The sequence below is a fragment of the Juglans regia genome, chromosome 2 (genome assembly GCF_001411555.2).
Source record: "Juglans regia cultivar Chandler chromosome 2, Walnut 2.0, whole genome shotgun sequence".
NCBI lineage: Eukaryota > Viridiplantae > Streptophyta > Magnoliopsida > Fagales > Juglandaceae > Juglans > Juglans regia.
In genome coordinates, this window is record NC_049902.1 from 1,290,110 (window position 1) to 1,314,351 (window position 24,242).

At 35.8% G+C, this 24,242-nt stretch overlaps 2 protein-coding genes across 2 annotated transcripts; one reads left to right on the plus strand and one right to left on the minus strand.

The window, feature by feature from the left end:
• The first annotated feature begins 3,898 nt into the window (after positions 1-3,898).
• Positions 3,899-5,976, plus strand: LOC118347624 (mitochondrial pyruvate carrier 1-like). The gene is made up of 5 exons (XM_035687284.1): positions 3,899-4,091; positions 4,381-4,500; positions 4,733-4,787; positions 4,880-5,015; positions 5,659-5,976. The coding sequence occupies exons 2-5, from the start codon at positions 4,408-4,410 to the stop codon at positions 5,696-5,698; spliced, it is 324 nt and encodes a 107-aa protein (XP_035543177.1). The 5' UTR covers positions 3,899-4,091; positions 4,381-4,407; the 3' UTR covers positions 5,699-5,976.
• Positions 5,977-6,358: 382 nt separating this feature from the next.
• LOC108992626 (WD repeat-containing protein DDB_G0290555) lies at positions 6,359-13,055 on the minus strand. Its single transcript, XM_018967247.2, has 12 exons — positions 12,890-13,055; positions 12,656-12,771; positions 11,904-11,933; positions 11,666-11,802; positions 11,350-11,529; positions 11,148-11,211; positions 10,937-11,044; positions 10,306-10,459; positions 9,236-9,325; positions 8,793-8,848; positions 7,389-7,446; positions 6,359-7,004 (listed from the first exon to the last, which is right to left on the minus strand). Exons 1-12 carry the CDS (start codon positions 12,969-12,971, stop codon positions 6,712-6,714), a joined length of 1,368 nt encoding a protein of 455 aa, XP_018822792.1. The 5' UTR covers positions 12,972-13,055; the 3' UTR covers positions 6,359-6,711.
• Positions 13,056-24,242: the final 11,187 nt, after the last annotated feature.

Sequence of the window (24,242 nt, forward strand, 5' to 3'; positions counted from 1 at the left end):
TCGTTCTAACTACTACAATAAACATTTTCTAAGTGCCAATCAAATTAAATGTTCCCAACAACAACAAATGTTCCCAACATATGAACCAAAATAAACTAAATGTTCCAAGTGCCATTCCAACTTCCAAGTTGTGTCTGAAAAAAATATGACAAGATTAGTAAGCAAAATATTTTTGGACTTACATGATATATCAGTACTGGAAAATCATAAACATGAGTACCATTTTGGGTGGTCAAGAAATCAAAACCTCCATACATATATATATATATATATATATATATATATATTATACATAATGCCATCAAATCCTTTATGGCCTCATTCCTAAATTGAGATTCTCAAACAAACTAGATTGTGCAGCAAGTAACGATAAGATACTACAGGGACTTGAGAGAAGAGAGATGGGCTTACTTGGGTGAACGACGACCATGAGCTGAGGCTGAGGCCGAGGTTCTTGCAGCTTGGGTTGTGGCTTCGTGCGGCTAGGGTTAGAGAGGGAGTGAAGACTAAAGTGATGAACTGCCTGAAGGTTAGGGGATGTCTTAAGTCAAAATCACGTAAAACGACGTTGTTTTAACCTAAAAAAGGACACTGTTTTACATTGAGTGTGGCGTTGTGTGACAAAAACTTAGTCAAAACAACATTTTGACTCTATTTTGGCCTTTTTGGGTAGGCTGGGCTGCACCGCTGCAGTGTATTGAACCCAACATTTGTATTGGGCCCTTTGTTTTTTTCCTAAACCCTAAATCAATTTTAAATTTTTTATCTTTGTTTTTGTAATACCCCATATACTATGAATAAGAGTAGGTGGTATATGAGATCTCATATTGTTTGGGAAGAAAAAGTTCTTGCTCTTTATAAGGTTCCAATGGAGCTCTAATTATATCATTGACTAGTTATTTTGGAGTATAGACTTTGTGGTTTGGGCCTTCCATTGAGGCGTTACAAATGATATCAGAGTCAAGTTGAAAGATTCTGTAGACTTTTCAAAATAAAGAGAAGAAAACTTTTGCAAAGAAATTCTTAAAAAAATAGAGAAGTTTTGGAAAATAGAAAATGAAGGGAATAAATGTCTAGGCCAAGGTCTCCCCAAGGCTGGTTCTGCTCTACAGTAAGTATGTTATAAATTTTTCTTTTAGTAGTTGAATGCATTTTGAATGACATTGTTAAAACATGCATGTTAGAATGGCACCTCGTGGAAGAAGACCACGCGTATCCCACTCTGAGAACAATACCGTACAAGATGATAATTCAAAAGTACTCGGTACTGCAGCGACACTTTTCTTTCATAGGATAGTCAATGGTGATATGGTGGTAGGTAGAACCCCACAAATAGGATGTACATTAGAACAGTTCTCCCGCCAGCACCCACCTACTTTCGACGACAGATCAAATGCTATGGATGCAGAGAGCTGGATTGAACGATTGGAGCAGATCTTCGAAGCACTTTATTGCACAGATGATCAAAAGGTGACTTATGCTGCTTTCAACTTAACAAATGCGGCAAACAAGTGGTGGAAGTCAACATGAGCACTCTTGCAGATGGAACTAAGAGATGGAGTCCCTATCACATGGTAGTGTTTTAGGAAGATATTTTTAGAGCGTTTATTTCCTCAGACTCTTCATGAGTCTAGGGCCCGTCAGTTTGCAGATCTTACCCAGGGAACAATGACAGTAGACCAATATGCTACCAAATTCATGGAATTCTCTTGTTTCGCTAGTTACTTAATTCCAGATGAGGAAAAGAAAGCTGAAAAGTTTGAGTGCGGTCTAAATTGCAGGATTAGGGAGCGTGTACGTACTCTCAGGATTCGGAGTTTCACGGAACTGGTCACCCGTGCTACCATTGCTGAAGAAGACATTCAAGAAAGTATCGACTACAATAATCAAAGGAAGCGACAGCAGCAGTAACAACTCCAACCAGCATCACATAGGGATAAGAGGCCTTTTCAGGATAATGGACAATGCCCACAACAGGGTCGGTTAGGATGGCTCCCCGTGTGTGGAAAGTGTAGTAAGAGGCATGCAGGGAAATGTTTGATGGGGACCGAAACATGTTCAAGTGTGGGAGGGAAGGACATCATCTTTGAGACTGTCCTGGGAAGAACATAGCTACTAATCAAGCTACAAGAGAAGGATAGAAGAATATGGCACCAGCTCGAGTTTTCTCCCTGGCACAGTTGTATGACACCGATGCACCCATCAATGAGAACACAGGTAACTAATCTCCTCACCTCAACCAGAAATATTGATTATTATTGGGATATTAGGTAAGTAGGATGTGATATTCATGATGAATATTGAAAATATTTCATGTGCTATAGGTAGCACGATTCTATCTCAGAATAAATTATAGGAGTTAGGATATGAATTTGGAGAGTCTTAGGTTACGATTTATTTGAGATTATTTTTACATGTAGAGAGTTTTATTTTTGTATGTGGAGAATTTAATTACTTCATATGGAGTTAAGATAATCATCTAATGAACTTATTATTTTAGGCTTATAATCGAATTCATTATCGAGACTTACAATTTTGGAGAATTAGCGAGGTTTAAGAATAAATATCGAAGGATTAAAAGTCGGGGAATAATAGGTTCGACTAATTGATTAAGGATTTAGAATAAAGACAACGAAAGAATGTAGAGAATAAGTACGTTGGTTGTTGAGGTCTAGCAATTTCCGATGACGAAATTTTTATAAGGAGGGGAGATTATAACGACCCGATCCTATATTTTTAGGGATAAATTACATATAAATTTTTTATTGTGATACTCCATTTGATATGGATAAGGGTAAGTGGTGTATGAGATCTCACATTGCTTAAGAATGAAAAGTTCTTGCTCTTTATAAGGTTCCAATGGGGTCCAATTGTATCATAGACTAGTCCTTTTGGAGTATAGGCAATGTGGTTTGAGCCTTCCATTGGGGCGTTATAAATGATATCAGAGCCTATCTCAACTAGAAATGTGGGACTTGAGCCGTGTCACCTACAATGGACAGGCCCGACGAGGACGTCGGGAATTTAAGGGTGGTAGATTGTGATACCTCATATATTATGAATAAAGGTAGGTGGTGTATGTGATCCCACATTACTTGGGAATGAGAAGTTATTGCTCCTTATAAAGTTCCAATAGAGCTCCAATTATATCATTAATTCTAGTCATTTTAAAGTATAGCCCTTCTGGTTTGGGCCTTCCATTGGGGTGTTACAATTTGTTACTTTCATTTGGACCTTAGATTATTAACCGCAGTCGGTTTAGACTAATTAGGTGATGAATAGAATTTGATTGCTTTTATACTCTTTGTTTTATTTTAGCCTCAAGTAAGGAATTCTTTTTAAGGATTTGACAATTACATTGACTTGGTGAAGCTCAGAAGGTAAAAGAATCTCTTGTTTCTCTTTCTCTAGCATTACTCTTTCTCATATTCGGTCTGTGTTTTATCGAGTATTGCTACAGAGCAGCCATTGTAGTTATGCACACATTGCACACACTACGTGGCTGCTTCTGGTCATTTGTTTTGTTTTGTTTATTTTTGGTGTAAAATGCACAGACGGCTTGTACCCCTCTCTCTCTCTCATCAACTCTCTCTCTCTCTCGTCAGATCTCTCTCGCCGACTCTCTCTCTCCTCGACTCTCTCTCTCATCCCTCATCGTCTTTCTCTCCTCGACTCTTTCTCATCCCTCATGCTCTCTCTCTCATCATCTCTCTCTCATCTCCGCTCTATCTCTCTCTCTCATCTCCGCTCTCTCTCTCATCTCCCCTCTCTCTCTCATCTCCCCTCTCTCTCATCTCCGCTCTCTCTATCTCATAACGGTAGTAATTTTGAATTTGAGATATATGTAGTTTAGATGATATCAAATAAGGTGTGTAAAGGTAGTTACTCCAAATAGTGGCTGCTCCCAATATTTTTCTATATCAAAAATATAAAATATTTGGGAGGTTCTCACTCAAATTGAGCTATCCTTTTACCTGCTTTAAAAAATAATAATAATAAAATCATTTTAAGGGTTTGTTACAAAATCATCCAACTCCCACTTCACGTAACCTCTCTGTTGCCTAATCGTTCATCGTCTCCATCTTCTTAAGGTATTAGGGCTAGGGTTTTTCGTTCTTAGCAGATGAATCTCAGGAACTTCATTGTATTTTTGTTTCTATCTTGCGAAAGTCATACATGCTGATTTGGGCTTTGATATAACTATGTCCCAGCACTTGTTGATCAAATTTTATCTACTCGCTGTTTATGTTTGATCAAATTTCAGCTATTAGTCCCCCGAAATTTCTTTAATTGTCACGGTTGTCAACTGAATCTGAAATTTGCTCGTACTCGAACAACTTTGAATTATTGATTTTTTTTTTTTATTGTCGACTGTTACAGGGCTATTCAGGCAAGGATTGGTGATACATGGCTGCTTTCAGGGCATTCTTGAACAGTCCGGTTGGTCCGAAAACAACTCACTTTTGGGGACCTGTTGCCAATTGGGGATTCGTAGCTGCTGTATGTTCTGCTTTCACGAGTCTGTAATGTTATTTTAAGTTTATATGTGGAGTTTTGTTTTCGTGTTCGACATATCCTAGTTAATAAATAATCTAGCTCTTATGGAGTGGAGGTCTAGTTACTTATAAAAAAAAAATGAAGCGGAGGTCTAGTTTTCACGCTTTTGTTAGTCATTTAAATTTCAGTCCTGCGGATTTTATCCGGGTTTAACTTATCAAAACAAATTTAACAGGGCTTGGCAGACATGAAGAAACCCCCGGAGATGATTTCGGGCAACATGACAGCAGGTTGAATGTGTCTGGTTTAAAAGTTAGTTTAGGGATTTTCTTGGCATGTATAGGTCAAGATTCTAATCTCGCTGTTAATTGGGTGCTTGTAGCAATGTGTGTCTACTCGGCATTGTTCATGAGATTTGCGTGGATGGTACAGCCCCGCAATTATCTACTTCTCGTATGCCATGCCTCAAATGAGACCGTCCAACTCTATCAACTCTCTCGATGGGCAAAGGGTCAGGGGTAAGTAACAACTACATTGCGATTAAAGATGTTCAAGAAAGATGCTGTCCCCTTGTTACGTGTAAGTTTTCGGTGTAAATGAGAAGCACTGAAATGTGAATCGAATCAAATTATTAGTGTAATTTCAAACAGATAAGGGGTCTGCTTGACCTGCTTCCATTGAAGTCACCATTCATTTCCGAACTCAAGAAAGTCTATTTCAGTTCATTATGTAGCCCCAGAAAAGGGTGGGAGGGTTTGGCGGGGGTGGAGAAAGAAAAATGATTAGAAATCTCGGTGGCACCTTTATTTTTTTCTTTATTTAAGCTTCTGATATCATTTTATTTAAGTACCATTACATCAAAGCTTATTTTCATTTGTTCGAATAGTCTTCTTTGAATCTGAGACATCTGATCTGGCCTATCCAAATTCTTAATAAACTGTTCCAAGGCCCGGGGACAGCTCGAATGGTATGCTTGTATGCATATGCAAATTCAGAGTTCCTTTCGTTAGTTTTACTTTCTTTACTGATCAAAAAAAAAAAAAAGTTTTACTTTCTTGTACCAGAAAGTCAATTTGATAGTAAACATTGTTTTTTAACCAAACATTTGCAGTTCAATAAGTTCAATAATGAAGTTTGTTTTGTGTGGTTTCTTTTTGATAGGCTCTTGTCAGACAAGAAAGAGAAAGCTGCATCTCAGTAACTTGCTGCCACCATGTTTTTCATACCTGTTCTCTTGCTTGTGGTTTGCGGTTTCTCATTTGAAGCAATTTGCATTTGATCTTTCTGACAGTGTAAGCATAATTGAGCAGATCACTATTAAGTGAATCTTTTGCATATTATCTTTATTTGTACTCTGATGTTTTCATAATCAGATGTGGAAACTGATGCTTAACTTAAAAGTTTGAGCACCAAATACATAATTGGTGATGCTGAATCATCTTATTCTGGTAAATAAAGCATTGTATTCCATTTCTCAAAGAGAATAGTTGTAGGTTCTATGATCGAAAGCACAGTTATGATCCAAAAGTACTTGTGCGATCTATCACACGGTTAAGCAATAAGCATTTTATCTAGCAAGTAATTGTGGTACCAAAAAGGAGTGGTTTTGTTACCTTTTTTGTATTCCCATTACCATACAAGAAGGAATAAATGATGAACATTTAACTTTTGAAGTATCATAGGCCAGTAAGATTTGGCAAAAGATTCAAATTCCGCTTGGATAAGTATTTTTAACCTCCATTAGCAGCCAGCCAAAGGTGGGGAGGGCACAATGCATCACCAACAAATTTTTAATCTGCACTTAGATGCTTAAAGGTAAGTCGACTTGCATGAAAGGCAATTGTGATGGTGAGCACAAAAGTAAGCAAAGGATGAAACATTTTCCTTAATAATCAAACAAAACATTGACAAAAAGAATTCAATGTTTATCGATCCGACCAAAAGCATATTGTAGTCTGGAATCTAAGGACATGTCACCACACCAAATAAATTAACATCATTATCTTTCCTCAGCATGATTTAATCGCTAAGCTGTATTTTCGCCTCGTAGCCGAAAGAATTACGATACCCCTAATGTATTTCTTGGCAAAAATTTGGATTCACAGCAGCTGTCCTCCACCCTTTGGTTTCTTTCATTGTGCTGCCTTAATCACAATGCATGTCAGAGTTCGACTATGTCACTGCAATTTTACACAAGCATGGAATTCGTCTGAATCATGATGCATTGTTAAGAGCCTCGTGTTTTGATCTTTTGCTTCTTTTCTTGGATTTTAGCATCTTGCTGCTCTTGTTTTCTTTTGATGCCTTCTTATTGAGTCCATCGTTTTCTATGGATACCTCCTTGCTTGCTTCATTTTCATTTGTTGCCTTTTTCTTCTTGCTCGCTTCATCTTTTTTTAAAGCCTTCTTTCTTTTCACAGGCAATGTTTCTTCCTTATCTCTAATTTCAGTCTCACTTGCAATTTGTTCGGCATCTAGAGATGGATCAGCCACAGAAGGTTTAACTCCTGCTTGTACAAACAAGAAATGTATAAGTAGGAGGCTTAGACCATCATGTAAATTATAAGACAAAGGTGTACAAACATCAGGGTCAAGCAACTTCAGAAACTGGCATCATATATCACTATCAAACTTAAAGCATATCTGATCCTTAGAAAGCCTGGTTAAATAACATTAGCTATGTAGCACCTAGACCTCAAATGAAAATAAAATATCTCCCATCATTTTACCAAAAGAACTACTATAAGTTCTAGTCGTCAAATGAAAATGCAATCGCTTCACGTTTCACACAACAGAATACCACTAATCATTTAATTATAGAGCAACACAGTATAAAATACTGTGCCATGGTTTTAAGAATGCTACCATAACAAGAAAATCGGAAAACTAACCTTCATCATCAAAATTGGAATCGAAGACAACATTGGTAAGATGCTGCTTCAGGAAAACCTACACCCAACAATAAAGATTAAAATGATTAGATGCAAACAAATGCAGTTTACTTACAGGGATACCAGACTGAAACAACGAAACTCAACTGTAAACTACACCATAATATTTTTGGCTTATATAACCACAAATGAAAATCAAACTCTGATCACTGCACAATCTCTGTGAAAGTGTCCACCTAACCTAGAGAGGTAACATATTCCAACCATGAAAGTGGAAAGCAAAGTAGACAGCAATAAACCTAGTGTGAACATATGACTGTCATCAGACTGATGGACCAAGAGCCAGTTAATGTTTAAGAAAGCTTAGTGCATGTTTGGGATTGCGGTGGGAAATATAGCTTATAGTTTTAGGGCTTATAACTTATAGCTTAAGTAATAAGTTCTATTATTAAGAAGTTATTTACTGTTTGATAACCATAAATTTAAAGCACTTTCAAACACGTTATATTTATTTCGAAACAAATTAAAAAAGTGTCTTCCGATGTAGAAATGACGATCATTTTATTTTTTAAAGATTATGATCATATCCTTAAAAATTTGAAAGTTGTAATTATCAGAAAGTTGTATGGGTATTTTTGCCCATTGACAGTTTTTTTAAAATTTGAACTATATTCCGGATTATCCGGAAAAACACGTTTGAGTAAAAGCATCAAAATGATGATTTTCCTCAAACGTATTTTTTTAACTCATTTGAGATTAAAAAAATATTTTAATATGTAACATCCAAACAACTTAATTTTTCTGTTAAAGAGCTTTTAAGGCTACTTAAGCACTTTTTAAGACTCCTAACGCAATCCCAAACAGGCCCTTAGTGTTTGATTGGTGAGCATATATTAGCCATTGAACATTTTTGCTCCAAGCCTTCCACCTTGAACTAACCAAGAATTTAGGACACCGTCATGTTGATTGACCATCTCACTTTGGATTCTCCAAACACAGATGGAGAATGCTCTTCAACAAGAGCCAAATTACAGAAATGATGGCAGCATATTAATTAACATATAATTGAAGTGTGGGGTAGAAGCAATGAACTGAATCTGTCTATAAAAGAAGGAAACTACTACATTCCCATTGGCCTCATAACCACAAGGAAACGGATAAATTCTTAGATAATGGCTTCACTGATACCTTGAAAAGAAGAAAGATGACATGGTTAGGACATCAATCATTAGCTCTAATACAAGTTTTAAGATTCATTTATATCAGAGCACGGAAATTTGTTATTGGCCTCGAAACAGAATCAAGAGTTTTGACCTTCGGGACAGACAGTGCAGACATGCCAAAACAATGGACCAATAACAAAACGTTGTAAATCTGGTCAGGAAATTTTTATTATATACATACCGCAGAAAGAAGTTGTCTCGTCTTTACATCCCAAAAGCGTACATAACTGTCCAGTCCTACAAATCAGTCAAGTTCTTAGTTTTTGTAGCCAAGAAAACTTGTTTCTCAAAAAATGTACTCTAACTTCAAAAGGCTAAAGCATGATTTAACCAATGTTTAGCAAAGCAAAAATGATGAAGTGTTAACTGCTTACACCCTTTTCAGTTAAAATATATTAAAAAAGAATGACTTTGAGAAAGTGTCACCAATTAGGAGATATAACTAGTCATTTGAGTATAAACTAAGATCAACATTTCCTATTTTTCTTTCCTGCTTCTCCAGATAACTAAACTTCTCTTTAAAATCTCTCTGTGTTTTTGTGCGTGAATGGGGTTGCATGGATGTGTTTCAGTATGAGTTCCTACGTAAATTAACACATAAGGAAAACCATATAGCATCCTCACCACATGATGCTATCACTGGAAAGTCCGGGTGCCTGGCTATAGATCTGATGCTTCCAGAACATTTGCCCAAAAAGCACCCCAACAATTTCCCTGCAATGAAATACTTTCTTCATCAATAAAATTACAGGAAAGATCACTCAAAGTAACCAATGTGAGAATAAAATTAGCAAAAGCAATATATCAATTTCAACAGATACTTTAATGCCAATGTAAGAGTTAGAAGACAATACAATACATTTCTTTTATGAGTACAGAAAAATCTATACATAACACGATTAACATTTTCAAAGTTCAAAAAGAATTCTCTCACATATAAACAGGAAAAGGGCCAATGCGGGGTCATTACTGACAAAAACATACATATAAAAGTGAGTAGATCGGACGCGCATAATTAATCTAAACAAGAGATAATAAAATTCTAGAGATGACTTGAGTTTACTTTCATTGCACTTCAATACTCATTTAGATGTTTGCCTATGTTGATAAAACTATCATGTTGTTGTTTAAAGAACACAGAATACATGTAAGTTGAAGAGAAGATTGAAGTGAAGCAAAATGAAAATGATCATATTAGCCGTAAGAAGTGGGTGCCTTATGTTTTGGATTTAGAACTTAAATACCATTTTCCACACATATAAGCAAGCATAAGGGCATGTGAGTTCATACATCAGCATCTGAGTGTACATGGAGGAGAAAAAAAATTTAATAATACAAATGAATGAACCCACTTCATGCACACCCACCCACACAACACTGAAATCCCCCCTAAATAAAATATGATCGTTTTAAGAAACAATATTTGTTACTATATGGCAAGCATTTGGTGAGGATAAGCAGCATCGTACATGAGCCAGATGGTAAAGAAATTTTTTATATAGGCAAGAAAATTTTATTAAGACAAGTACACAGGAAGTATACAAATGCAGATGGTAAAGAAAATACTGCTTTTTCTAGTCCAAGAGAACCAATTATTTAAACGGACACCTATACTAACTGATTGCATTGAGAGAATGTTAAATCCATCCTCCGAATGTAAATAAATTGCAACTACATGATGGTACGGTACTTACCTGTTCGCATGTCAACAGAAGCAAGGTCACCAGACCCATTCCCTATATAGACTGTATAACCATTTAAATCTTCGGCTACTGCTTTGATGGGAGTCTCCCTGAAATCAAACGAGATAACAGGTCTTCGCTGAGCAGAAATATCATAGAGGCGAACCTGTTAAGAACAACGAATATAAGTTTCTGGGTGGCAAGATAATCACAATTGAGATAGAGCAACTAGAGTAGACAACAAGATATTGCACTTCTACAGAACAACAAGGATGAATACAATATGAAGACATTCAAAGTTCTGAAAATGGTAACAGGCAGTAAAAAAATGTATATCACAGAATCAACCAGACCCATTCCCTATATAGACTGTATAACCATCAGTGGTTTTTTACCAGCCATTTTTTTATATGTAATCAAAAAGTTTTATTCATAAGATAATAGTTTTACCAGCCCTTATTAGTTTAATATTTCATGATCATAAATATGTAGGCATTTAATATTCTTTCATTTGGAAAAAAATCAAGTACAGGTGAAACCCCAATGCCCAATAGAATCAATATCCATTTGCTCAGACACTATTCTGCTTGAAATATCAAGTAATCCACTCCAGCATGAAAGAATAATTTGCTTGAAAGAGTACCTGATGACTGTTGGTGCCAGCCACTATTTTACGGTGGTCATCCTTACTCAGGAATGTTGCAGCTGTAAACCAAGTTGGGGTAAAAATACCAAGACTGTTCTTAGGAGGCTGCACAGGGTAGAAGTAATTGAAATAAATGCGAGGAAAATGCATGTTAAAACAAATATCAATGTGCGACTTTCTTTCAATAACAGATCATGGAAAGGCTCACAGATTTAGCAGTCCAGATCTTAGCACAGTTTTCAAGATCCCACACGTTAACTTCAACACCCTTCCTGTGATGAGTCACAAGAAAAACATTATTTTTTAGATCAATAAGTTTGTAAACTCTATGATATCTGAGTACTGAATGAAGATGTAGTTATTCAAGCTTCTATACTCCAATGTAAAGTTACGGGCCCTAGAGCACTCACCCACCAAATAAAGCATAATTTTCACTACCATCCACTTTAGAACATGAGATATTCCCAGAAGCACAAACACTCCAAGTTCTCGAAGAACCAATAGATGCAGAACCTTCGGGTGAATCAGGAACTTGAATTGACCTCATACTTGTGTTTCCTTTTGTTGTACAAGAAAGCAAAGCGCAAGACCTAATGGTTGATCATGAATTCCCAAAGATCAGAAGTTAGGGCACATATGAAGAAAGCAACTTCTGGAAACCAATAATACAAAAAAATAAGGTAGAACCAGGTAACAAAACCCCAAAAGCCTAATATTTTGCAGTACCTGGATGTCAAATCTGATTTCTGTGTCGCAAATAAATGCAAACCAACAACAGCATCCTCTTCAGGTCGAAGACCAGCATCGTCGACATTAGAAACCATGAAACGACGATCCCCATTAATCGGGCTTAGAACTTCAATCTGTAGTAGAAATAAAGAACACAAATAATCAGAGGACACTCCAATAAGCCTAAAAACCAAAATATGGTCCCACATGTTCGTAGTCCTGGAAGGAAACTCACCATACCAGTTTTTCTTGCCACTGCTAATAACTGCAATGGGAAAGAAAATGCATAAGAGAACCGTTGACAACATTAATATTCAGAGTGAATGATGGAAGAACTGTGGCAGAGTAAAGGATTTAAGAACCTGAATCAAATTTTTAAAAGTTGATTGATAAACATTCTGAATTCACACCCATATGTAGTTTGAAAGTATATATCGTCCTCATACAAGCTAAAACTTTGAGCAATAAAGGGAACCTATGCACCACTGTTTTGGCAAGCCATCTATTAATCATCGTCACCACATTTAGGCAAGGGAATGGCTAGAGCATTCACGCATACAGTGGCAGGAGTGTGCAATGCTTTAAAACCGAAAACTCGAGAACAATTACAAATGCAATTTGTAAGATCCTTTTCCAGAGTTAACGCAAATGCTGAAGTCACATATTATTTGTTAACTTACTAAAATGAACTGAACTCTATTAGCTCTATAACAAGCAACTCAAATGTGAAACATTCAACAGCAAAAGAACCCAGTGAAAATCAAAACAGCTGCCATAATATAAATGCTCAGAAACGCAATCTATACAATTTTTTTTTAAACCCAATTCTACATTTAACTCCTTGAACATCATTAACCATTAAAAAAAAATATAACAACCGGAACTAAAACGTTTAAGAAACAAATAAACCGAAACATATTGCCGATATACACATGCTTAAAATGCAATATTCAATTAACTCAAGAATTCGTAATACCCAACACGTACCGGATCAATTTTACGGTCAATGATAGAAGCGGCGACCACACATTTCGAGGAGTCCGGTTCACCCCACCTCTCAACCACCTTAGGAACCGCTCCTTGCTTGCCATGGGCTTCGATAACTATTATTCAAAGCATATGTATTTATGTATACATAAATCTATGTATATAAGCATAGGAATGCCAAAAACAAAGCTAACTTCAATTGGTTTAGAGAAGTGTAACGACAAAATTATTAACCTTTGATGAGACCAAGCGCGTCGAAGGTTACTGCTCGAAGAGGAGGGCAACCAGGGCATTCTAATGTGGTCGTACGAGGCATCTTCCTAAGTTCTCTCACAGACCCATCGAGGAACAAGTCAGGACAGGTTTTTCCTTAAACCCTCGCTACCTCCGCCTGTGTTCTACAAAGAAACTATGAATAATATTACTTATACCCCATATTTCAACTAAAATATATACTTTTGACCCTATCAGTTTAAAAGTTCTCCACCACCATACCGATAGTTTTAATCATTGTTTCTAAACCCCAAAGATAGTCTTAAACTTTCATTTTACTCCGTGCGAGGCTGCAAGCGCATCGCCTAGGAGAGGACAGTTTTGATTATTGGGCTGGGATGCAGCTGAATTTTGTACATGAGAGGGTAAATACTTTTTCCCATTTGATTTTGGGCTTGTAGGGTTTGGGCTGTGGGCTTAGTCTAGAAATTAAAATTTGGGTTAAGCATAAAAGTCCTTTGATCTCATATGTCCAAGCCTATAGAATTGAGACCATGTGCTATGGCTAGAATATGTAGTCAATAATAAATATAGAATGAGGAGTGATATAGTCACAAAAAGATTACATAAAAATAATTTTACAAATTAATATAATTTTATGTGATCCGTTAGATTTACTTTAGAAATGCCCATAAACAAAGGCCTTGTTTCAATATGGGTATGTTCAACCAGTTGGGCCTAATGAAGACCAAGCCCGATTCTAAGTCCAAGCCCATCGATTTTCTGCTGGGATTTATAGCACTTCATAGCCAAATATATTTGCTTCCATTGAGTTTTCCATGGTGAATGCTTTGTTGTTGCCGAATCGATGGATGAAATAAAGTGCTGAGGATCTTTCTTCTGACAAGTAAATTCTTCCTCTGTTGGCGCCTCTGTACTTGAAGACAAGATGGATATTTTGCTGAGATTTGAGTTGAAGCTGCGGGATTCTTTGGTTGGCCGAACAATAAAAACATTTACTTTTGTTGGTGAGAGTATTAATGGATTCTAATCACTGTAGCTAAACAATGTTTCAAAAGCTACTAGCGTTTTGCTCTTTGAAATTTCATCCGATTTTTGGAAGTTTGATGGAGAAGAAAGATATTGCCTCAATTCCGGTTTATTTGCTGCAATTTTCTCAAAGTGTCCACTAGTAAGTTTACTCTGCCCACCCAGAGTGATTTCATATTGATTACTCAGAAAAAATGCATGCTTTCCTTTGTTGAAACTGTCTATGGATGAAACCGAAGGATTAAAATTGTCTATGTTCTGCATCTTCATTTTGCCCACCGTTTGTTTAATGAGATGCCTGAATGTTGTCTGGATTGTTACTGAATTCAACTCTAATCCAAGGACCATATGAAAGCCTTATTGGGGGTGAACTTAGGAAGCCACAAAAAATTTGGGAATGACCATGTCTTCCACATGCATAGCAAAAGTCTAATAATTTTTCATACTTGAAAGCAACCCATACTTCATGGTTTCCTAGTCTTGGCATCATGAACCCTTACTGAAGAGGCTTTGTAATGTCTATCTCCACTTTAATTTGAATGTATTTTTTGAAGGTTAAACCATATAAAGGGTCATCTTCCACTTTAATCAAAGACCCAAGTGCTTTCCCAATTTCAATTGCATTATCAAGAGTTATATGGTCTAAAGGTAAACCATGGATTTGCACATTGAAAATAGCATGATTTAAACTGATTTCCTGAAGAGTTACACCTAGGGCCCAATGTTTCAGAATAAGCAAATGCATTTTAAAGTTCCAAGGGGCTTGATTAAGGACTCTGAACTTATCTTATTAAATGGATCTAAAGGTGAATATAAATTTGTTTATCTCCATATCTTCAATGATGAAATTCCAATAGGCCTTAATATTAGAATGGATTGCATATTTGTTCAGAGGTCTATCTGCTATTAACCTTCCTATCAGGATTGTGTCTGAATTTGCCTTTGCTGTTTCTGGAGCAGGTTGAAGGTTCATATCACTCCATAACAGAGCTTCCGTTTGTGAGATTAACGATTCCATGTCCATCAGAATTGAAGTTGTGGCTGAAGAGGTTGATGGTTGAAAAGATGAATAAAAGAGAGATGGATTGAGAAGAAAAGTGAGTGAGATTAGAAACTAAGCAACAATAAGTGCAGAAATATTATCCACCTCCTAGATAAAGAAGCTCTGACTTCTCTCTAGCCAGTCTTCTTAGTAGTGACTAGGAACATATTAGCATTACTCTTATTAGTAGTGACTAGGAGTATACAGCTCCAGAGTTACAAGCAGATGATTCTTCAATGACCCTAACACTTCTGGAAATGCATTCAGGATCCTTGGGCAAGGAGAAAAAATTAAAAGGGAAAGCTAAACTCAACCCCTACAGCAGACCACATTCTCATTCCCAAGGAAAATCCAAATCAGTTAGCGAGACAAGCTTAAAAATGCCTTCACAAGCCAAGTGAAGACAATGGCTTGGAATTGCAGGGAATTAGCCCGTCCCAAAGCAATCAGAAACTTAAGGGCTAATATTAGAAAATATAACCCGGATGTAGTTTTTTTTTCGGAAACCTTGGTGACGGATGATCATACAATTTCTATTGTTAATAGTATAGGTTTCCATCATTTCGTTTATAGTCCTGTTGTATGTAAAAAAGTGGGCATTCTAATTTTGTGGTGACCGGGTGTAGAAGTTGAACTTGTACATATTAATAGTAATGCAATATCAGTTTTAGTTTACTCTGATCCCTCACATCAACCATGGTTACTTACTTATGTATATGCACCAGCCCAGTAGAACAACAAAACTAATTTTTGGAGCCACTTAGATTTTTTATATCAAGCTTTTTCAGGGCCTTGGGTTTGTATGGGAGACTTCAATGATTTCATTAATCAGTCTGAAAAATATGGCGGGAGGCCTATTTCTTATAACCCAAATAAGGGTCTCAAAGCTCTCATGGATATAAATGACTTGATTGATATTGGTTATATGAGCCCAAAGTTCACTTAGACAATAACATACAGGGTAATGCACTTATAACAGAAGATTAGACCGTGTCATTGCAAATCAAGAATGGAGACTACTTTTTTCCGATCCAACATTATAGCACTTAGCATCATCAACATCAGACCATACGAAGAAGAATGAATGCTATTGAAACAATCAAACTAGGACCAGGTATTTGGACTATGGACTCCTTGAAATAGAATCTGCTTTCATTAGTTATTTCAGCTCTATATATTCCTCTTCAAATCCAATTGTTCCGGAACATTTGGATAATCTCTTTGATAAGCAAATCTCAGACATAGATAATGAATCTCTAACTGCCATACTAGAAGAGAATGAAATATTAAAACAGATTGTCAACAACAAAGCTCTAGGGTCTGATGGTATGACGACCTCTTTTATAAGCACTACTGAAATATTGTCAAGAAAGAAGTCATACTAGCAGTGTAGAATTTCTTTAGCAGTGGACAATTTCTAAAGCAGATTAATTATACCAACATTGCTCTTATCCCAAAAATGTCTAGTCCAAATAGTCCAAGCAAATATCGTCTCATTAGCCTTACAAATGTCAGGTACAAGATCATAACCAAAATCAAGGCCAATCATCTCAAATGTCTACTCCCAAAAATTATCTCTCCACTCCAAATAGCCTTTGTCCCTAGTAGAAACATCAAGAAAAATACTATCATAGCTCATGAGCTATTTCACCATCTCAAAAGGAAAACAGAGAAAAAAAAGTTTAATGGCAATTAAGCTAGACATGGAAAAAGCTTTTGATCATGTAGAATGAGAATTTCTCTTCGTAGTGATGAAGAATCTGAGTTTCAATAAAAAATGGATAAATTTGATAAATGAGTGCATAAATTCAGTGTCATTTTTCATTCTCATCAATGGTTCACCAAGAGGTTTCTTCAAATCTTAGAGAGATATCAGGCAATGTGATCCAATTTCACCATTTTCTTTTTATACTGGTCACAGAAGCACTATCTAGAATTTTATTGAAGGCTGAAACTCCACAGAAACTAGAAGGGGTACAAATTAGCAGGAATAGTCCAACAGTGTCACATTTACTATTTGCAGATGATATAATTATCTTCACAAAGACAACAAAAAAAATGCGCAAAACACATCAGAGTGTCTAGCAAAATATTAAAGTTTGTCTGGACAGATGATAAATATGAGTAAACCTTCAATGTTTATTACCAGGATTACAAGCCAAACGACAAAAATGTCAATTTCCCAATGGTTACCTTATAAACCAGCATCAGCTAGAATGAAATATTTGGGTTTATCAACCTCGTTCAACAGAAGGAAAAAAGAAAATTACAGTGAAATGCTGACCAAAGTGGGAAAAAAATTGGAACGTTGAAAATCAAAGTTGCTAGCCCAGACATGTATAACTATGCTAATCAAATCTGTAGTAAGCTCGATACCAACATATCATATTAGCTCTTTTCAGCTGCCAAAATCAATCTGCAGATCACTTGATACAACTTTTAAAAACTTTTGATGGGGATTCTCAAAAGATAAAATTCATTATATGATATTAAAGTCCTGGAAGTCTATCTGTTTATCAAGAAAAGAAGGTCGTCTGGGTATCAGATTAATGGAGAAGATGAATCAAGCAATGCTAGCAAAAACAGGATGGAAATTAGGTGGAACTGCAAATGGTTTGTGGCATTCAATCCATACTGCTAAATACTTAAAGAACACAACTTTTTGGGAGGCAACACAGAAGACAACTGATTTATACATGTGGAAGGGAATACTCAAAACAAAAGATTTGTTCAACAAAGGTCGTTGCTTCCAAATCCAAAGTGGAGAATCTGTAAATATGATGTCTTCTGCATGAGTTCCTTCACTGCTGCGTTTAGATGTTGAACTGAGTTGAGTTGAGTTGAGATGATAAAATATTGTTAGAATATTATTTTTTAATATTATTATTATTTTAGCAATTGAAAAAGTTGAATTGTTTATTATATTTTGTGTTAGGATTTGAAAAAGTTGAATTGTTTATTATATTTTATGTTGGGATTTGAAAAAGTTGTAATGATGAATTGAGATGAGTTTACTTACCAAACGAAGCCTGAATAACTTCAAACCATAGCAAATACAAGGTATGGTCCTAAATCACCCAACTCTTACAGTTTCAGATTGCATAATCAGTAATCCTAGGAATTGGGATGTTCTAAAAATGAGAAATCTCTTTGATCAAGAAAGTATATCAGAAATACAAAAAATCCTCCCTCAGTAAGATCATTTGAGCAAGACAAAGTTGTTTGGGCACTTAGCCACAATGGATAATACTCAGTTAAAACAACTTACCATGCAACATTGCAAACCCAAGTCCCAAATCAACAAGGCTTCTCAATATCACTCTTCAAGCCAATGTGGAGCCTTAAAATTCATGATCGCCATAAATTACTGATTTGGAAACTACTATAGAATATTTTTCCTATTAAATCACAAATTGGTGATTTCATTCTCTTTCAAGATTTAGAAGAATGTCCACTTTGCAACCAAGAGAAAGAGACCCTAAAACATCTTTTTATAGAATGTCATGGCATCAGAATTTTGTGGCAACAGAGCAGTTGGCCACTAAATCTAGCAAGCTTGCCTATTGATTCTATATCAGACTGATCGGAATGATCATCTATCCAAAAAAAGAATTGAGACTTCGAAACGAAGAAAAACATCACTTCCAATTATTTATAATTATAATGCTAGATTTTATTTAGAAAAAAAAATAATATTGTCCACAATCACACCTCCTTATCACTTGAAGAGGCAAATGTCCTAATAAAAAAAATAATAATAATCTTCCCATCAGCCTACTGTTCGCGGCAGCCGTAACACACCTGACGCGTGGACCAATTCACTAACCATTGGACCGGTTTTTCGCTTCGCGTCTCTCAGCCCCCAGACGTTAGTTCCCCCCCACCCCTAAGCCCATCAATTTCCCTTCCCGAATCTCCTCATCCCTTCGTTCTCTTCAATCTCAGCCCTCTCAGCCAAGCAATCACCAACCTCAGCCAAGCACGACCTCAGCCCTCCCAAGGAGATCAGTCCCCAAGCCCTCGGTCCTTAAGTCCACCAACGCGAAGCCCTCAGTCCATTCGATGTGAAGTTGCCCTTAGTCCACAGACGCGAAGCTGCCCTCTCATCCACCGACGCGAAGCCTTCAGATCTGCGAGAGGGTAAATAATCTGTGATTTTAGGGTTTTGGCATACATTTTTTTTTCTCTGTTTACTCCATTATTTTTTTTCTCTATATTTACTAGAAACTAATGGTGCGGGGTTGTAGATGTTGCCGCTCATGGCACCCATTTTTCTTTTTTCTCTCTGTGGTGGTAGAAACTAAAGCTATTTCTGCTAAATTTTTGAGTTCCCGACGCCCCCACCCAGAAGCCGATTTTCGACTTCGGTTCTTCTCCCACACTCCTCTGCACTGCGATTTTGATGTCTTCTGCAGGTGATCCTAACAACTTATTCATCCATTACATAATCCTGATTTTTAGTGAAAACAAACCATCGGGACTATTTTCAAGAGACCTTTGCTTCAAGTTGTTGCATACTTGAGATTTCTTTACATCAATGAATTTATTAAAATATTGGACTATCTATGAAAAATTATTTTCTGCATCACTAAGGATCATATAACTCGACAAAAATAGGTTTTAACAAAAGGCTTGGGTCAGTTTTATAATTTTTTGAGGAACATAACATGTCAAATTATGCTAGTCTTTTTTATATTTACTTTGCGATGTTAAATCTCCATAATATTAAGACTGCAACCTTAAGTTATTTCCTCTTGGGATGTTCCAGAGAAAATTAACATCAATTCTTAAGTTTAAAAATATGTCACTTCTAAGATTGATAATTTATTTATCCTAACACTAATCTTTATTCTCCCTGGTGTTTTTAACTTTGCGTACTCTGCTATTCTGCATTGCCAGTTACCTATCAAAAAATAAAAATCTTGCATTGCCAGTACTTGTGTCTTTATTAAATCAAGAGCTGCATATATTTTGGTACTAGTTAATATGCATGTATTTTTCTTACCCACACACTGCCAATGCGCTTTCAGTTCCATCTCATGAAATTTCAGTATCAGTTTCCACATGAAGATATTGCTTACGGTCCCATGCAGTAAATCCTTTTAGCTATTTAATGTAATTTTAATAGATTTGTCATGGGACTAGTGATAAGATTTTTACATATGGTGAACTTATTCTTTTACTCCTGATCTGTCACGGAACTAGTGTTAAGAATTTTCTATATTCATAGATCTGTCACGGGACTAGTAATTGGTCAATATCTCATTCTTAAATTATTGATATTTTTCTTCCATCTTGTGTTCAGTACTGTGATGGGTGGCAAACTCAATTTTCAGTAGTTATCGGGGTATGCCTACTCTTATGTTTTAACTATATAAGAACTTATGAATGCTTGAGATGGTGAGATTTTTGTTAATACTCTGAAAATGATTCATTACTTTCCATTTTATTTCTTTATTTTTTTCCTTCTCAAACTTTGTTCTGATTTGATTTTTTAAACCTTAGAGAAACTTGAGGTTGAAAAAGCGCACACACGGACATAGAAAAGGTCGGCTTTCATTGATCCTTTCTCATACAGCTCAAGAGAGAAAAACCTTCGATCTTTTGCCAGAAAGCTTTATGCTTATTCAGAGGTAAATGAGTCTCAATCTGACTTATTTCAGTTTATTTTTCCTCAGTGCATTATTCACTGCGTTTGGCTACAATCAGTTGTTTGATTTATATATTTTTGCTAGATTGATTTCTCTCTCCTCAATTGTCTTTTATTTCAGATAAAACTAACATGGGTGTATTTCAATGGTATTGGACTTTGGTATTTTTGAATTTTGCATTCGAAAGATTAATGGGAATCTGGGTTTTGATTTGTGGAGTATTTTTTGGTGTTATGCGCTTCAAGTTTGGATTTTTTACCAGCCCATTGCAGACGTCTCAAGTCTTTTGACTTGGTGTCAAGTGGACCTCCCGAATACTCTCTTCTCAGAAATGATTTTTCCTATTAAAAAAAAAGAGTTTGAATTTTTTGCTTTTATTTTGTTGACATGTCTCATGGTGTTTGATTGCTTCAATGGAGTTTCTGCCCTTATATGCACCTTCAAGCTAGAATTTTACATATGTTGCTAGATCGAGAAAGATTGGTGTATTCTTATATCTTTCTGCGTATATTGATCAGGAAGAATCTAGAATTGGAGGCATAGAGTTCTCCATGGTGAGCTTTTAATAATATTTTTGAGCTCTCTTATTTTGGATTAAATTTTAGTGAATATATGCGTACTTTCTCACGTAAACCTCTAGACATTATGGAGGAACTGGTATAGGCTTGAGCATCAGTAAGTGTTTGGTTGAGCTAATGGGTGGTCAGATAATTAGTGTAAGCCGACCTCAGGTTGGCAGCACATTTTCATTCACTGCTGTAGTTTGAGAGGTGTAGGAAAAATCTACACGGCGATAAGGAAAAACCTAGTTCTGAAGATCTGCCTTCTAGTTTTAGAGGATTAAAAGCAATAGTAGTTGATGAGAAGCTACCATAACCAGATACCATTTAAAGAGACTTGGTATTGTGGTGGAAGTTGCTAGTAACTAACATGAAGAGCATCGTTGCCATGTGCGGAAAAAATGGTTCCTTGACATCTCGGTATGCTCCCTTTTATTGTATTTTTTTCTGCTCCTCCCCATAGTCACCTGCCCGAGTTCAATTTTCAAATGATTTACACTGCATCCCTATTAAAAATACAAAGCCAAGGCAATGACCACAGCTATGGCTTCAGAGACGAAAGTCTTGTTAATGCAGCTCACATTCCAATCTTTTATAGAAAAAAACACTAATAAAATTTGTATTTATGGTGCTGCCTGTAAAATTGTGTCCTACTTTCTGAAAAGCAAATTGTGGGGATTGCAAGTTTTTTTTTAGAATTTTTGGGGGGGTGTTCTAAATGTCAGAGTTTGAATTGAATTGATTGCAATAAAGTAGGTTCTTGAACACAACAAAAAAGAGAGAATTTCTTTTTTGAAAAAGAGTTGAAAAAGAGGCAATTAGATAGACTTAACATTGCAAGAGTATCTCATTACTTGTGTTTAAATACATAGAGTAGTAAAATGAATTAACAAATTTTCAAGGTTGTAGTTTTGTAATGAACCCAAACCTTGATTGGATAAGGAATGCCAATTGTGTTTGTGCATAACAGGGTTAACCATGGGTTGCTGCAGGTGCGCTGAAGAAGTTTGGAGCAGATGTGGAGTGTGCTGAGAGTGGCAAAGCTGCTCTGGCATTGCTTCAACTTCAACATAATTTTGATGCGTGCTTCATGGATATTCAAATGCCAAAGATGGATGGGTACGTATTAAAATTCTTTTTTTTTTTTATGTATTAAAATTCTTGAATGCAATCAATATATTTAGTTACTTATGGCAGCTCTATAATACGTTATATACTTCATTTGGTGGTTGGTACACATGATGTGCATGTTCAAATATTTCTCACATGGTATTTTGTGATGCGTTGTCTAAATGTGTCATGGGAAAATGGATAATTTGTAATAGTAGTTTTTTGTTTTCTTTTATAAGTTCATTTGTAATAGCAGTTAAATGGTGCAACTCCCTGACATCTGATGCTGTTTACCATGTTGGGATATTGCAGATATTTGTACCATATATATATATATATCATATGAGAACTAAAAATTTAATATGTATTGCTCCACGTTCCCCTATATTTTTTTTGGTGTCTACAGTGCGTTATGTTATAGCAAGGATCCAACCAACCTAGTGCACGTAAACATGGTCAAGTTTGGATTGCTGAGAGCACTAGAGTTCGGTTAAATTTTGATTAAAAATATTAAATTTTATAAATTTAGCTAGACACTTTTTTAATAACGCCACACATTTGAAAATGAGGATTTTCAATAATGAATTATCCCAACGATAGTATGTAGAAAAATCGAAAAATAAAATAAATAAAAACCTCAACTTGCATAGTGCTTGCATAAACACAATCATCAATTTTAGAGCACCAAAGTAGAGAACATAAATGGGCATGCCTAAGTACTCAGATGATGATGATGATGTATCTAATTGATTGATTTGACATAGCCCTCATCCGAAATAAATTTTGAAGTCTAAACTCCCCAATAACTTGCAGCCTAAAAAACCACCTAAATATTTGCATTAATGAAGTTTGTGAACTTAGTTGGATAATGTTTAACATTAGAGCAGAGCTATCCTTAAACAATTTATAAAAAAAAAATACAACATCATTAAAAAAATAATTCTTTAATCACTAAATAAAAAAAAAATTGTCACGACCCAATTCAATTAGGACCCAACTGTCGGTGAGAGTATCATTTTTCTTAGCATAATTGTTTAGTTAGGATTTTCTTAAGATGGTAGACAATGACGATGTGTTGATGTGTCATTGTTTCTTGTATTTAATCATTAGATTATCTCTCATTTAAAAAAAAAAATCTAAGGATTGATTAATAATATTTTATCCACATAGTATGATAGAAGTGAAAAGACTAGTGTAAATCCGTACGATATGTTATTTTCCTAAACTAATGTTCCATGAATTTGATATGTTCAATCAACAACACAATCAAAACAAAGTTAATGTCATTTTCATATGGTCCATATCTTGTCTCTTTTTAAGAGTAGATTTACTTCTTATTTAGTGAATTTAATGCACTCAATAGACATAACAAAAATGAGAGATGGACATGAAACCAACCCTAAGGAGGCATAGAAGGGACATAAATTGAGACAAAGCATTAAAGGTATGCATGCTTACAAATTTGGAGTGGACCCTTCTCGATGAGTACAAACATAGTTGGTTTGAGTTCTTTTTATTCAAGTCTTTTCCATAAGATCAAGCATATCTCTAACCCAACTAAAAGGCATTAAGAAAGATATCCAACCCAACCTCGATAACATGACATCCTCCTCATCTCATCCCTTTTTACAGTATATATATTTCTTTTGGGGTGTTGCTTTCATTGCCCATTTATTCATAGGTCAAACTCAAATGCATGAATGGCAAGTTGTGGTAGTGTAAATGTATCTAAATCACTTTTTGTGGTCGGTTTGATGAGAATATATACCACTTTCTTTGGTCCTACTTCAGCTTGATGAAGTTGTTTTCGCTTCCCATACTACCTCAAAAAATAAATCCCATGAAAATATATTCAAAAAAAGTGAAAATATATTCCCATCAATTGGTTTATTTTATATTGTCCAAAAGATGTTGGGTGAATCGATATCCAATGGTGTCTTCCAATGGCATTAAACCAAAAA